At 41.3% G+C, this 13,379-nt stretch overlaps 1 protein-coding gene across 2 annotated transcripts in view; it reads left to right on the top strand.

Annotated features, from left to right (window-relative positions):
* The window catches only part of LOC146639842 (LIM domain only protein 7-like), a 30,629-nt gene extending 23,798 nt beyond the window's left edge, over window positions 1-6,831 (top strand). The window contains exons 19-29 of one of the 2 annotated variants that reach the window (XM_085355813.1): window positions 2,550-2,575; window positions 2,703-2,810; window positions 2,904-2,987; window positions 3,252-3,445; window positions 3,626-3,670; window positions 3,952-4,004; window positions 4,088-4,259; window positions 4,370-4,552; window positions 4,675-4,783; window positions 6,404-6,506; window positions 6,763-6,800. In XM_085355813.1, the coding sequence (XP_085211939.1) occupies window positions 2,550-2,575; window positions 2,703-2,810; window positions 2,904-2,987; window positions 3,252-3,445; window positions 3,626-3,670; window positions 3,952-4,004; window positions 4,088-4,259; window positions 4,370-4,552; window positions 4,675-4,783; window positions 6,404-6,506; window positions 6,763-6,800 (1,115 nt within the window). Of the gene's footprint in view, window positions 1-2,549; window positions 2,576-2,702; window positions 2,811-2,903; window positions 2,988-3,251; window positions 3,446-3,625; window positions 3,671-3,951; window positions 4,005-4,087; window positions 4,260-4,369; window positions 4,553-4,674; window positions 4,784-6,403; window positions 6,507-6,762 lie in introns of both variants that reach the window. The other variant, XM_085355821.1, reaches the window with a different exon arrangement.
* Window positions 6,832-13,379: the final 6,548 nt, after the last annotated feature.

Below are 13,379 nucleotides of genomic sequence, written 5' to 3'. Positions count from 1 at the left end.
TGAAAAATCGCAGAAGAACTGAGGGCAGGGGCGCAGACTGTACTGCTTTTCACAGTGATTGGCCAATTTTAACCAAACAGCCACAGAGATACGGCACTGATCATGTCCAAAATATAGAGACCACAATAAATATAAGCCTATATTAAGATGATCTCCTCTCATTTCTCAGTTTTTGCATTGATTTCCTCTTAGTTCCTATCAGGTGCAGGAAGGGGTCAGGAATTTGAGGCATTTAACAAAATGACAATGATGCAGCTTTGCAGCCATCATCTTGAAGTCATTGCAGATGAATAGTTATGTAACAGGTTTTCCAGGACCGCATAAAGTCCTGTGGAAAGCCCCATGATTCAGTAGCTTAGAATCATCTTAAGCAGCAAAAACTTGAATTCATCGTTTTGGGGATGATATTGGTCTCTCAAATCATTGTGGATGAACATTGGTTCAGTTCACTTAAGTATGAAGGCGTTTGTTTATGCAGAGGTCCCTCAAGGTCTGACCACAGCCTCTCAATCAAGTTAAGATCTGGACTTTGACCAGGCCTTTGCAACACTTCTTTGGCCGTGGTCTCATATTTGACTCTAGAAGAGTTGAGTGAACTCGTTGACTGCGAGGTGCTCAGCTCCCGTGGTTGAAAAACAAGACCAGCACGCCATCCTTCTGTGCTGATGTGCTTGTGTGTTTTCATGCGTTTGGTTTTCACCAAATGTTACACTGTGCATTGTTGCCAGACATCTCCACTTTGGTCTTGTCTGTCCAAAAGACATTGTTCCACAAATCGTGCGCTTTGTTCAGATGCAGCTTTGCAAACCTTTGGAAGCTTTGCTCTTAGAGAGGAGAGCATTTCTCCTGGCAGCTCCTGTAGAGTCTGAAGATGCATCTCTTGGGCTTTTTGCATTTTCTCGGAGCATTGCACGGTCTGACCTTGGGGTGAATTCACTGGGATGTTCACTTCTGGGGAAATGATGGCATTGTGTTAGCACACTTCAGTGCTCCAGACCTGCAAACTGCCAAAACTTCTGCTTCTGTAAAGGTGCTCACACGTGCTGGTTATCCGTCAAACAAGTGCAGTTGATCACCAACATCTGCTGCTGCTGACCTTTTCCTAGTTTTTTATAGGTCTGTATGTAGTCCTATGAAAGTTTTTAAACTTTTTTTTTAACCCCCCCCCCCCCCCTTCATATAACTATGTGATGTCTGTTTTGTTTAAGCTTACCATTATATTTTATGGCAGCTTCTATACTTTAATCATATACCAAAGGTAAATGGTAAATGGCCTGCATTTGTATAGCGCTTTACTCAGTCCTTAAGGACCCCAAAGCGCTTTGCACTACATTCAGTCATTCACCCATTCACACACACATTCACACACTGGTGACGGCAAGCTACATTGTAGCCACAGCTGCCCTGGGGTGCACTGACAGAGGCGAGGCTGCCGGACACTGGCGCCACCAGGCCCTCTGACCACGACCAGTAGGCAAACACGGGGTTAGTATCTTGCCCAAAGATATTTGTCATGCAGCCAGGAGGCAGCCTGGGATCAAACCACCGACCTTCTGGTCAGTGGCTGACCTGCTCTGCCACCTGAGCTACAGCCACCCATGGTACATCATGATGGTTCTTTTAAATATATCGAGAGTACTTCCTCACTCATATGTCCCTTCAGCAACCTGCAACCTCTCTCCTGGCTCCTCTCTCCTTGAGATGCATTTTGGAAATTAAGGCATCCCTAAATAATGACACACTGGAATTGATTTCAGACAGGAGGCGGAGGAGATGAGGAGGCACAAAACAGAGAAATGAGAAGAGCCCACTGTGTGCAACGGTTCTTTATGTTGTTTTCATTGTTTGATCAGTAACTTTCTGGCACGAAGACTGATATCCTCTGCTGTCCTTTGTGGTTGTTGATGATTCTGTGTGTCCTACGATGGCTTTTCTCTTCAGGCTGTGCAGGATTCAGCTCGTGGGTGTACTTATGTGGTAAATATTTGCACTGTGTGTAGCTGCTGTTGCGATGCTAAAGACCCACTGTGTGTCATGCTGCATCATCAAGCAAACACATCAAATTTGTGCTTGCTTTACCGCACACTGTGATACCTTTCTTGCATTTACAAGTTCTTGAGGCTTTGTTCTGCAGCAGCTTTTTCAGAATTTGCAGTGCGGCATCTTTAGCTGGGGATACATTAGCAGAATAGTGTGCTGAATTTTGATAAACTGTCGGCATGTTGGCCCTGATCATTGGAGAGTGATGATCCTGAATGAGTGGTGAGAAGTGTTTAATTCAGTCCTACTGGTAAGTCTTCAGTGACCGGTTTGGGTCTTTTTTTTTTTTTAATATAGCTTGTCTGGGATTGGCCAGATGAAGGCCTCTAGCAGAGCTTTCCTGACTGAAGCAGGAACAAAATCAAATATCCACTACATTTTTCTCCAGTCTTCCTTAATCTTCTAATGTGTCCCCAGTAATTGCGTCTGTTTAGACCTGCATGATGCTACTCTACTCTAGGAAAAAACAAAACACTAAACAGGTCCTAAACTATTATTCTCTCTCACAGGAGGGTCAGAATCTGCGATATCTGATGTAAGTTTCTGTACTATTTGATTAAAGGATGTGCACAGTCAGAAATATGTCACCTGCGTGTGTTTAAAGAGTTGATGTACTGCAGTGTGATCACGTTTGAACTTACAGTCTGTCTGTGCATCACCAGCTCCAGGTGCCATCGCTCAGCCCCCCCTCATCCAGCTGGTCTTGGGACCTTGAGGAGGATCGCAGGAGACAGGAGAAGTGGCAGGAAGAACAGGAGCGCCTCCTACAGGTGAAGCCTCTTTCAAACAGAACTAAGGAGCATATGCTTGAAGTTCAGTTCAATTTTATTAAAGTGCTCTGGTGTTTTTGGATTTGTTTTTAGGAGAAATATCAGCGGGACCAGGAGAGGCTGGAGGCAGAGTGGCGAAGAGACCAACGAGATGTAATAGACCCCAAGAATTCAGGGGTAATGTCGCTTTCATTTTACAGCAGTTTTTATAATAGTTTTTTCCTTAATAAGGCACCAAAGAAGGGAAGTTTTTTTTTTTTAAAGATCCTAATGTATGACATTTTACTACATTTTGAGATTACACTGGTTACACTATAATGTTGCATTTTCAGTCAGCAGCTCTGACACTGACACCGCACTGAATTATTTTGCTCACTTTTATCAGTGTTATATTGTTTTTCTTTCTCTAAATACTCTACACGTACAATATTCATGTTTCAGAGCCAGAAAACCTTTGAGGTGACCTCTGGTGATGTGGGCCTCGCCAGGACCCAGCAGCAAGAGAATGCAATGCCGAAGAAAACCAGAGAAGAAGAGCAGAGCACTGATGGAGAAAAGCTGAAAGAGTTGTTGGGGCCAAAACGGCAAAGTAATGCACACGAAGTGCAGAATGAGATGGTTGCCCAACAAGACTGGTAAATAAAGCTTTGCTTCTTTCTTAATGCTGCTCTTATCCATGTGGTACAAAGAGCATGTTTATTACAAAGAGTCTCATCTGCAAAACGTTCTAAAGCATTTTTTAATCATCACTGCTGTTTCTGCTGTGCCTCCTGTTGCTTTTGCTGGGCCTTATTTCTGCTAATGCTGTACCTAAGGGCTGATGGCTCATGTGGCTTTGCTCAGCTGTCCCCTGCACACAGGTCAGATCAAGCCTGGTCCAATTTCCACTGTATTTGTAGTTTTAGTCACGCAGGTCCAGGTTTTGCACACCACTTCAGTGATTTTTGTAAATTAAGCTATTATAAAGGTAGATAATTGTTTGTTTTTTCTTTTAGAGAAAAACACTTTTAACAAATGCTTGATTTATGACTCAAAGCACAATTTCTTAAAAGAAATAAAAGAAAATCACATCAAAATATTGTGGACTTGAATTAAAAATTGCTCTCAGGGTTGAATAATGCAGACTTTCTTGTTCCCATAGGACAAAGTCCTTGTCTTCCCCAGTATTAGCTGGGCCTCACAAGTATTCTAGAGGTGAGTTTAGCTCTTCCTCTTATATTATCCATTTCTGTGTTGGAGATGTACTTCTCTAACCCGTTCAACGTGCTTTTGTTCAGGGGATCAGAGTAAAAGAAAAGGACTGTCTGTGGCCAAGGCTGAGAAAGAAAGGCAGCAGATTTTAGAGGAGATGAAGAAAAGGACTCAGCTTCTGACTGACAACAGCTGGATACGTCAGCGCAGCAGCAGCTTTTACAAGGATCCCATGATTGTTGGGCTTCCTCTGAAAAGGTGAGACCTCAGCCAAGCTGCATTTAAGATTGGACTCATTGCCCAATGGCCTGTTTTTCAGTCCGTGTGTTTCCAATTGTTCTTCTACTACTGTGATTTCTTACCTGCAGATATGACTCTCTGGATAATCTTGATAATTTGCGTCAGCCCCAATCCTCAATCTATAGTTACCCTCGACCACACTCGGCTGCTGCAGGTTACGTTACACCGAGTAGGAATGCCTCTTCGCGATACAGCACTGGATCAGTATTATCCCTGAGAAATCCTTACATACAGTCCTGTCATCAGGCCAGGTACACATCTATGTAAACTACAAGCTTTCATCTCTTGTACATGTACTTAAAAAAAAAAAAAAAAAAAAAAAGGTCTTTACAGACATTTTTGGCCTTACTTGGTTACCATTTGCCTGCCCCAGGATGGTCAATGGCAGGAGGAATTGCTCTGTCTGTGGGCGTATCCTTGGTAGTAGACCAGCTATGGTCATAGAGGCCCTTAGTCTCTACTTCCACCTTGGCTGTTTTCAGGTGAGAGGGTTTACCTGGGTTAAGGTGCAGTCACAATAGCTCCAATACCTGCAAATAGCTGCAACTGCTCCTCATCTCTAAGGAAACTATTCCATTTTTGACATGAGGTCCTTCAGTTTTTTATAGTTAAAATGTGATCAGAGTTCATGGTTGGCCAATAGAAACACGGAACTTATTTTCTTATAGTTCAGTCACTTAAACTCTGAACGCAACAACAATGGAACAACAACAAATGGAAACGGCAAATGATGCACAAAACACATGATGACTTATTAGCAATAATTTCTGTGAATCTGCATACAATGCTGCAGAATCTGTAGGCAAGAGACAAGAAAGCTGCCCCTGCAAGACAAGAGACTTGGTCCTGATTTCTTATGTGTTGACCAAAGTTCTCATAATTTTGGAACTTTAAAGTTCAATACTGCCGGAGTGTAGGATTTCCACCACAGTAGTGGATCTATTTTAATTTTTTTCTTATTTTCTGCCCTATGGTAGATGCACATATTTTATTTTATATTTTTCTAAAGAGGTAAAGTTTCGGACTTAGATATGCATACATGTGCAAGTTATCCCTGTGAGCTAAATGCTCAGACTCCTCTAAACTTTAGATTTATGACCCCTTTTTTTCTAATCTATGATCTCATCTGGGTATCTATCATCTATATGATAGATATATGATAGATTTATGATAGATATTATGATATGATAAAAGGTATATCTTAATATGGTGATATCAAGCACACAGCTCTGGCTTAACAGAAGCCATACCCATCTGCTGTTTGAATCTGTTTGCGAGGGACAGCCTATCAGAAGAAAGTTGATTTAAAGGGAGAGGCGCTAAAATGACGTGTTTTATGCAGAGGCCTAATATGTACATGACTTATACAAATTTTCAGTTCTACTCCAATTTTCAGTTTTTATTCTTGCGCCCTACTTAACATAACAGGTCCCAGTTAAAATGAACATTTAAGAGAAGAAAAACATACACCCAGTATAACTGAACCCTGTATGTGTTTTGGGGGTTAATTCTGAACAAAATTTTAGGGTTGAGACTAATGTGACTGCAACTTGCTTTGTGAGGTTGGCAGGAGTCTCATGTCTGTGGTCTGTTTTCCAATCATAGTTATCAGTTTGCATCTGCTAGGAGGAGTGTTTCTATCACTTTCATGAATCTATTTTCATTAGCCAGTCTGTCTCTTTGTCTGTGAAGCTTCTGGGGGTGGTGGTCAAGCCCACTGTTATGTTTGTCATTATTTTCTCAGTTACTTATTATGCGCATAGTGGAAGAAGCCAACCTGCTGTCCTGCTTTGCTTTTAGATCCTTGCTGTGAAAGTCTCACTGGCAGGGGACCCCTAGATTTAGCTGGCCTTGGTTCATTAGCATGTAGATGTAAAAGCAATTTCACTTCTGCCTCCCTGTAAGTCACAGATGCACATCACACTTGTTGTGATATTTATATGCTGTGGGGTTTTTACGCAAAACAAAGCTTGGTTATCCTGTGCTCGGGTGGCGGACCGTCTGGTGAAATAATTTAGACGCTAAAGACCCACGTCACAGCTCGGCTGGATTTGTCTTAGATGGTCCCTGAATCCTTTCTCACTTCCCCGTCCTCCCCTCAGTGCGTGGGCTGCCATCAACATCTCGGAGGAAGAGAGAATGGAGCCCAGGTTCAAATCCGAAACAGGAAGCCCTTCTGTGAACGCTGCTATTTCCAACTCAGGTGTAAGTATTGGTCATTGTGAGACATGAACATCACACTTTAGTTTCTGTCCCTCTATTAACCTTCCAGATTGCTTTTTCATTTTTTTTAACATTGCATTATGTATGACTTAGTCTATAAAATCATTTTTTGTTTGATTGTTCTGTAGAAAAACTGGAATTATTACCCATCACTCACTGAAAGCTAACTTTTCTTATAATACTTTAAAATGTGTTTAAGATGTCACATATTTACACCTTTAAAAACTTGTTTTTCAAGGTACCATGTTTACTTGCATTTTAGTCACCCCCATGTGAGCAGCTTGCTGTACTCCAGATTGAAGAGTAAATACAGTGGCATGGGGGTCTCTGAGCAAAGCTATGCTGTACAGAGGAAATCGCAGCCAATTCACAGCTTCTACTTCCTGAGCATCGGTAAAACTTTATATAGAGTTTTGGCAAAGTAGAACCTATACTTCTGTTTTTTTGTTTTTTTTTTTGTAAATGACATAAGTGGTGCCTCGTTTGACCACCTTTCTCCTGCTAATTTATTTCCAAGTTAGATTTAATATATGAAATAAAGATATGATGGGAACTGTTTGATTTACGCCTTCATCTTAATGCTAGTGTCTTCAGATCCGTGTGCCGTGTTAAAATTATCAGCTATTTCTTGAGGCTATTCGTGTAACTCTGGTATGGAAATGAATTTTAACGTGTACTGAAGCACTTTCTGTTCTGTTGTAATGTCACTGAATACACACTGGGGTAAATCACTGGTGTGTGTGTGTGTGTGTGTGTGTGTGTGTGTGTGTGTGTGTATATATATATAATGTATGACTGTCTCACATACAAATCAGCCTCTTAATTGAAATGTCTTTGTAAATAAAGTGGACTGAACATATACAAGTGTTATTTGTTGTTCATTTGTATACCACATGGTGGCAGCATTGATCTCACTTTGATCTAATTGTCACTGTAGGCAGAAATGACTTCACAGTTGACTGTCTTTACTTGTTGGTGAACATACTGACTGTTCACGTAATGCAATGACCAGTGCACCTTTATTACTGGACGTACTAATGTCCTAACTGGAGTAAAGTGTCATCAATAAACGAAAGAAGCAGAACATTTACACAACGTGTTTCACATTGGTAAAAGAAATTTGGAAGAAGGAACAAATTGAAAGCCTTCGCCCAGCCGGATACTGGATGGTGTTGCACCTTTAGTCGATGATGATGATGAGGTAATAGAAAGCAGTCCAGTCATTTCTGTTTTTAAAAACAAAACAAAAAAACCCCAAAACATCAAAAAAGCCAAGTACATCGTCACTGCTTTCTTAGTAATTCAGAGGGTAAGTAGCAGCCAGGTGCTGCTAATAAAAAAACCAAAAAAAACCCCACTTGATTTAATTGATCATTGGGAAGTGTGAGTGCTTCTGTAAAAGCATAAGCTTTGCTGGTTTGGACTATTTAGATTTGTTAACACAATGCAGCAAAATTCCCAGGAGTGAGCACCCTGCAAACCAAAGGAAAAACAAAGCTACATCTCAGACTACACGCGCAGTCAGCACACTGATTATTGAACTTCCTGACAATACAATTAGAAAAAGACTAAAATATGGCTTGTCTGGAAGAGTTGCCAGGATGAAGCCTCTTCTAAAAACATGGCAGCGCAGCTTAGGTTTGCAAAGTTGCATCTGAACAAAACCACAAGACTTCTGAAACTATGTCCTTTGGACAGACAAGACCAAAGTGGAGCTGTTTGGCAGTTGTGCACAACTGGTGAGCACAAATGCCTCATACCAACTGTAAAGCACAGCGAGGGGAGGGGTGATGATCTGGGCTTGTTTTTCAGCCACCATGGACACCTTGGGGGCAGTTCAACCATGAACAATTACATACCAAAGTATTCTAGGACTCAAAGATGAGGCCTTCTGTCCGACAGCTAAAGCTTCAACCAAACTGAGTCATGTAGCAGGGTAATGATCCCAAACACCAGAGTAAATATACACAGTGGCTAAAAAAGAAAAGAATCAGGATGTTACAATGGCCCAAAGTCCAGACCTCGACCTGAAATGCCAGCAAATCTTAATGAACTGCAGCAACTTTGTAAAGAAGAGTGAGCCAAATTCCTCCACAGCGACACGAGCGACTGATAGTCACATACAAAATAACTTCAAGTTATTGCTGCTGAAGGTGGTTTTACAGGCTATTGAATCTTAGCCTCTGCTACACTTGCATGCAGTAGCAATGACAAAATGATAGCACTGGTTAAGCATAAAGGACTTGTATGGCAGTCATTTTTGGCAAAGTTGCTGCAGTGCAGTGTAAGGTGCAATATTTTTTTTTTTTGCCTTCCAAGTGTGAAGGGAGTACTTTTTGCTTTTTAAGGAGTTTTGAAGAATGTCAAAACATTAGTGGACACTTTGTCCATTTATGGACCAAATACCAATCCCCTCAAAGCTTGTAAAAAGGAAATGTCCTCTGTTGAAATGAGCAGTGACAGACAAAACTTCTCTCGCCTCCAAAATGCTGGCGTAAGAGAGAAAATGTCCGTGTGTCATTTGAGTGAACTGTTTTACAGGAAGCTGATGAAGCAAGCTTAAAGCAGCAACAAGGAAGAGAAAGTTTACTGTCCTCTAACCTTTCAATGGGGAAGTGCTGTCCAGTGGTAGATTGTCTGTCATCGAGCTTTAAGAGGCTGTAATGTTACCTCCAGCTTAATATGGGCATTAAAGGTCGGTTCGGGGTTACTGGTGACCGTTTCTTTGAAACATGAGGAAAGCTACTTGCATGAATATGGCCATTATGCAAATACTGGGGCAAAACAAAGGCAGCATTTCATTCGTAGGAGGAAGTTGTGCGCCAATGCAACTGTGTTGTTATTCACAACACAAAGACAACGTTGCCTGATATGTTTTGTTTTGCACTGGATGAATAAAATGAGAATACGGCAACAGCGTTGTCAGAGGTAGCTGGATCACTGAGCTCTCTAGGAATACACACTCGCTCTGACATGTTGAACACTGGTCATTCGGAGCTCTGGGCTTAAGAGAAGGGATTTTTTTAAAAATGTTTTACTGTGATCTGGTCTTTCGGAAGAGCGAGGTCAGCTCCCCAAAGACATTTTTTCAGTTTGACATGCTCCATCTGTTGAGCATGACAGTTGTGGCTCCGCTGTGACCTATTTAAATACCAGAAGTACAGTAAGATGAGGACAGCGGAGAACCAAACACAATGTGCAGCCTTAACATATTTACCACGAGCTAAAAGACTAAACAGAAGTAGGACAATGTTTACAGAGACGTTATGCCAAAACACATCTCTCACCATAATGACTGAACTGTCGCTGAGACTTGAATTCTTTACGTGTCAAGATGTTAACGCTTTCCCAGTCACCAATAAAACTGGGAATGCAGCAGGAGTCTGCTGTATGTCTCTCTTTTTTTCCCCTTTTTGCCATGATGTTTGGAGCGTCAAATAAGCAAAACCTGTGAGGCTTTAACAAAAGGCCGCATTCAGTCACCAGTGTAGCATGTACCAGGAAGAATTCTGGACCACAAGTAGACAGCTGAATGATGTGGAATTATTTTTAAACTAAAAAGCTTTTATGTTTTTAAATCTGACAAATCTTTAAGTGGCCATAATTAACCTAAGGATGCATGATGGGAAAAATCTGCTGAACATCACTATAGTGTATGACAAGGGCTACAGCTGCAGTTTTTCTTTCTTAAAAACAGGATTTCAGAGTGGCCAAGTGGAAAATCGTGACCCTGGTCTTTGTCAAGAAATCTTAAGAATTCTTAAGGCTTATTGCTTCCTTTGGGTAAAGGGAAAGTACCTCGAGATGTCCTAAGGCTGTTATTTATGGTACTAATTTAAAATTGCTTCTGCCGGTGGTTTCGGAGGACAGGGTTTTTCATGCAAAACTCTTCCCACAAAATTTCAGAGTGCTTATTTGTTCAGCTGGACACATTTAATCATAGCGTGCAGACTACTACTACTCTCTTTGTTAGATTGGCATCTTCTTCCCACACAGTTTTGTACTCAAATTCCCCGTCTGACAAATATACAAAACTATCCCAAGGCATAGGACCAGAAGAAATGGGGTCATTTGTTTTCATCTCTGCAAATGGTAAAGTTAAAAGACCATCGCTTAATCTCTGAGCTCTGTGATGTTTTACAACACAAAAACTGGTATTTCTGAGATATAGCACCTGTCTCATAACTGCTGATGTTTTTATAATAACACAGCAAACAGCTTGACAGTTAAACATTGCCAGCCTGCTGCACTGAACAGCCAGTGTTTGTGCAATCTCACAGGAAAGATGCTGACATGAGGAAATTTAAGCTACAAATATGCCACAAAACCTCCTCCTTGTCTACATGCAGATCATCTGTTACGCTATGACCCCATATTTGGCTGCCTATCTGGGCAACACAGGAAGCACCCAGGAGGAAGAAGTGGGCGGGCCGACGCCTTGCAGATATTGAAGCATCCTATGAGTGAAGCGTGCTGTAACATTATCCAGAGCCCCAACAGACAGGCACAGAAATCAAGCTAAACAGATGGCCTCCAGGCTGATTTGGAATCTGTTTTGACAATCCTCATTTCATCTCTGATCATGACTGTTTTTCAGCTGTGATTCTAGTACATTTATTCAGATGATGAACATTTATGAAGGTTACATTTCCTCGCATGTAATTAAGGACCGTCATAAAATTTTTGGTTTCATACTTTTTTTAAACTGCACTTAAGATTTAAGAACAGTTGTTCTTAAAGCTAAATGCTACTATACTTATGGCAATCCTCTGCTGATGCTGAGCATGTATTGCTTGCGCTGTATTTACAATACAAACCTGGCAACCTACCAAAGGCTGCGTTATTCAATTAATTTAATCAAAGTACGTCAAAGTAGTGGAAAAATTCTTGTATGTTGATTAAAAAAAAAAAAAAGGTCTGGGAATCATCCCCTGGTTACCATAAACATGTAATTTTCATGGCAGGCTTTTTATTATTAATGACCAAGTTCACTTTGGACTGAAGTGTTGGTCGAATCGGCAGGCACACACTTCACAAAGAGGATGAATGAGCTAATACTTTCTGAAAATATATATCGGTGCATTTAAATAAAGCAGAATATCATGAAAAGGCAGAAATATTTCAAGCCTTTTATTTTAATTTTGACAATTGTGGCTTATACAATGGGGAGAGACCACAGTCACCAAGAACACCATTGGTAACACACTATCAGTAATGGACTGAAATCTTGCAGCACCCACAAGGTCCCCAGACTTCAGTCCTATAGGAAATCTGTGGAGGGAGCTGACACTTTGAGTAGGGAAGTGTTTTCTCTGGTTCAATAGTGGCTCCGTATGTGACAATATGGAGCCAGGAATGTGACAGTTGCAGCTCCTTTCCTGTCCGTGCCTGCTCTTGCTGCACTAGCAGTCCTTGTGAAGATCTTCCAAGTTTTTCAGTCAACTCTTCTTAACAATCCTCCCAAGGTTGCAGTCATTCCTCTCATTTTCCCTTCCAGTCAACTTTAGTAATATAGCACTCTGACAGCCAGCCAGCTTTGCTTGCATGTACTGAACTAGACTGAAATATGTACAATAGTACAAAACCAGCCTGTAAATAGAAAGATTGATATGAGCCAAGTGAAACACCCAGGAATCCCCTCAGAATCAGTTACTGACAGGAAAAAAATTTTTTGTTGAAACACATTACACCAAGTAAAAAAATAAATAAAAAAGCACTATCTTGCAACTGAAATGGCGGCATAAAGGTTTAAATTAAAGTGACCTTTGTAAAAGTCTTAGACACACTGAGAATAAGACAGTTCAGTGATGGACTTTGAATCAGCTCCTTTCACGTCTTGCCCTTTCCAATAGCCCCTGAGAGAGAGGGAGGGAGAGGGGAGCTGCACTTCTTGTGAAAGGAAACACACTGCAGCAACAGCAGGGGAGGAGGATGCCCCCTCTCTTCCTCTCTATACCCTGCAGCTGATTGATGCTGGCAGCCTTTTACCTTTTAGTTTACCGGCACAGTGCAAGGCTCAGCTTTGTCACTGGGAGCTGCACCAATCTCCGGTCTGCTGCTGGGTGCTGAGAGCAGCTCAGTGGAGACTGGCGACATTTACTCCCCCCGCCACACTCCCAAAAAAAGAACTCAGAGCAGATGAGGAGAAAAAGCTTTGTAGTCAGAGATAGGGGGGTAATGTCCTTGAAGACACATAACATGGCCACTGGAGGATCACAGATTTTAATCTCTCTGTCTGTAGCTATACCTGGCTTTTATCCTCCTCCAGACTCTCGATTTGATGAAGGCCAGCTTCCATGTTACCTAGCTGCAGTTTTGAGCTGTGTTTGTCACCCGAGTGCACCTAGAGAAGCGTCTGTAATTGCTTATAACCAAGAGACATTAAAGCCATTCTTAGCTTTTTGCATATTTGTCACAATAAAATGTTTCAGATCATCAAACACATTTTAATATTGGGGAAAGATAACACGAGTAAAGGAAAAAGTTATTCAAACCTACCACAGTCTCAAAAATTACTTTGTCACATATTAAACCCTGTTGTTTTTGTCTAATATTAAAACTTGTTTGATGATGTGAAACATGTAGGTGTGACAAATGTGAGAAATCAACACTAAACAAAACTACAAAACTAGGAAGGGGAGCAGCGCACTTCTGTTGCTCTACTCGTTCAAGTTGACAAATGAAATAGTTTTAAATGGCCTCTTGCACATCATAGCTGGCTGTAAAACAATTCAAGCAGTTTAGGAAAGAAGAGAAAACGGGCTTTATGGGGATGTTTATCACATTAGAACAAAGCATTCAGATTATCATATGATAGCATAACTTTGGACTACAGCAGGGGTGTAATTTCCAGCG

This window comes from Diplotaxodon limnothrissa, linkage group LG1 (assembly GCF_057381915.1).
Source record: "Diplotaxodon limnothrissa isolate DT_005_m linkage group LG1, D_limnothrissa_male_GT1.1, whole genome shotgun sequence".
NCBI lineage: Eukaryota > Metazoa > Chordata > Actinopteri > Cichliformes > Cichlidae > Diplotaxodon > Diplotaxodon limnothrissa.
Note: the sequence above shows the minus strand (reverse complement) of the source record. Positions and strands in the feature narration are given on the sequence as shown.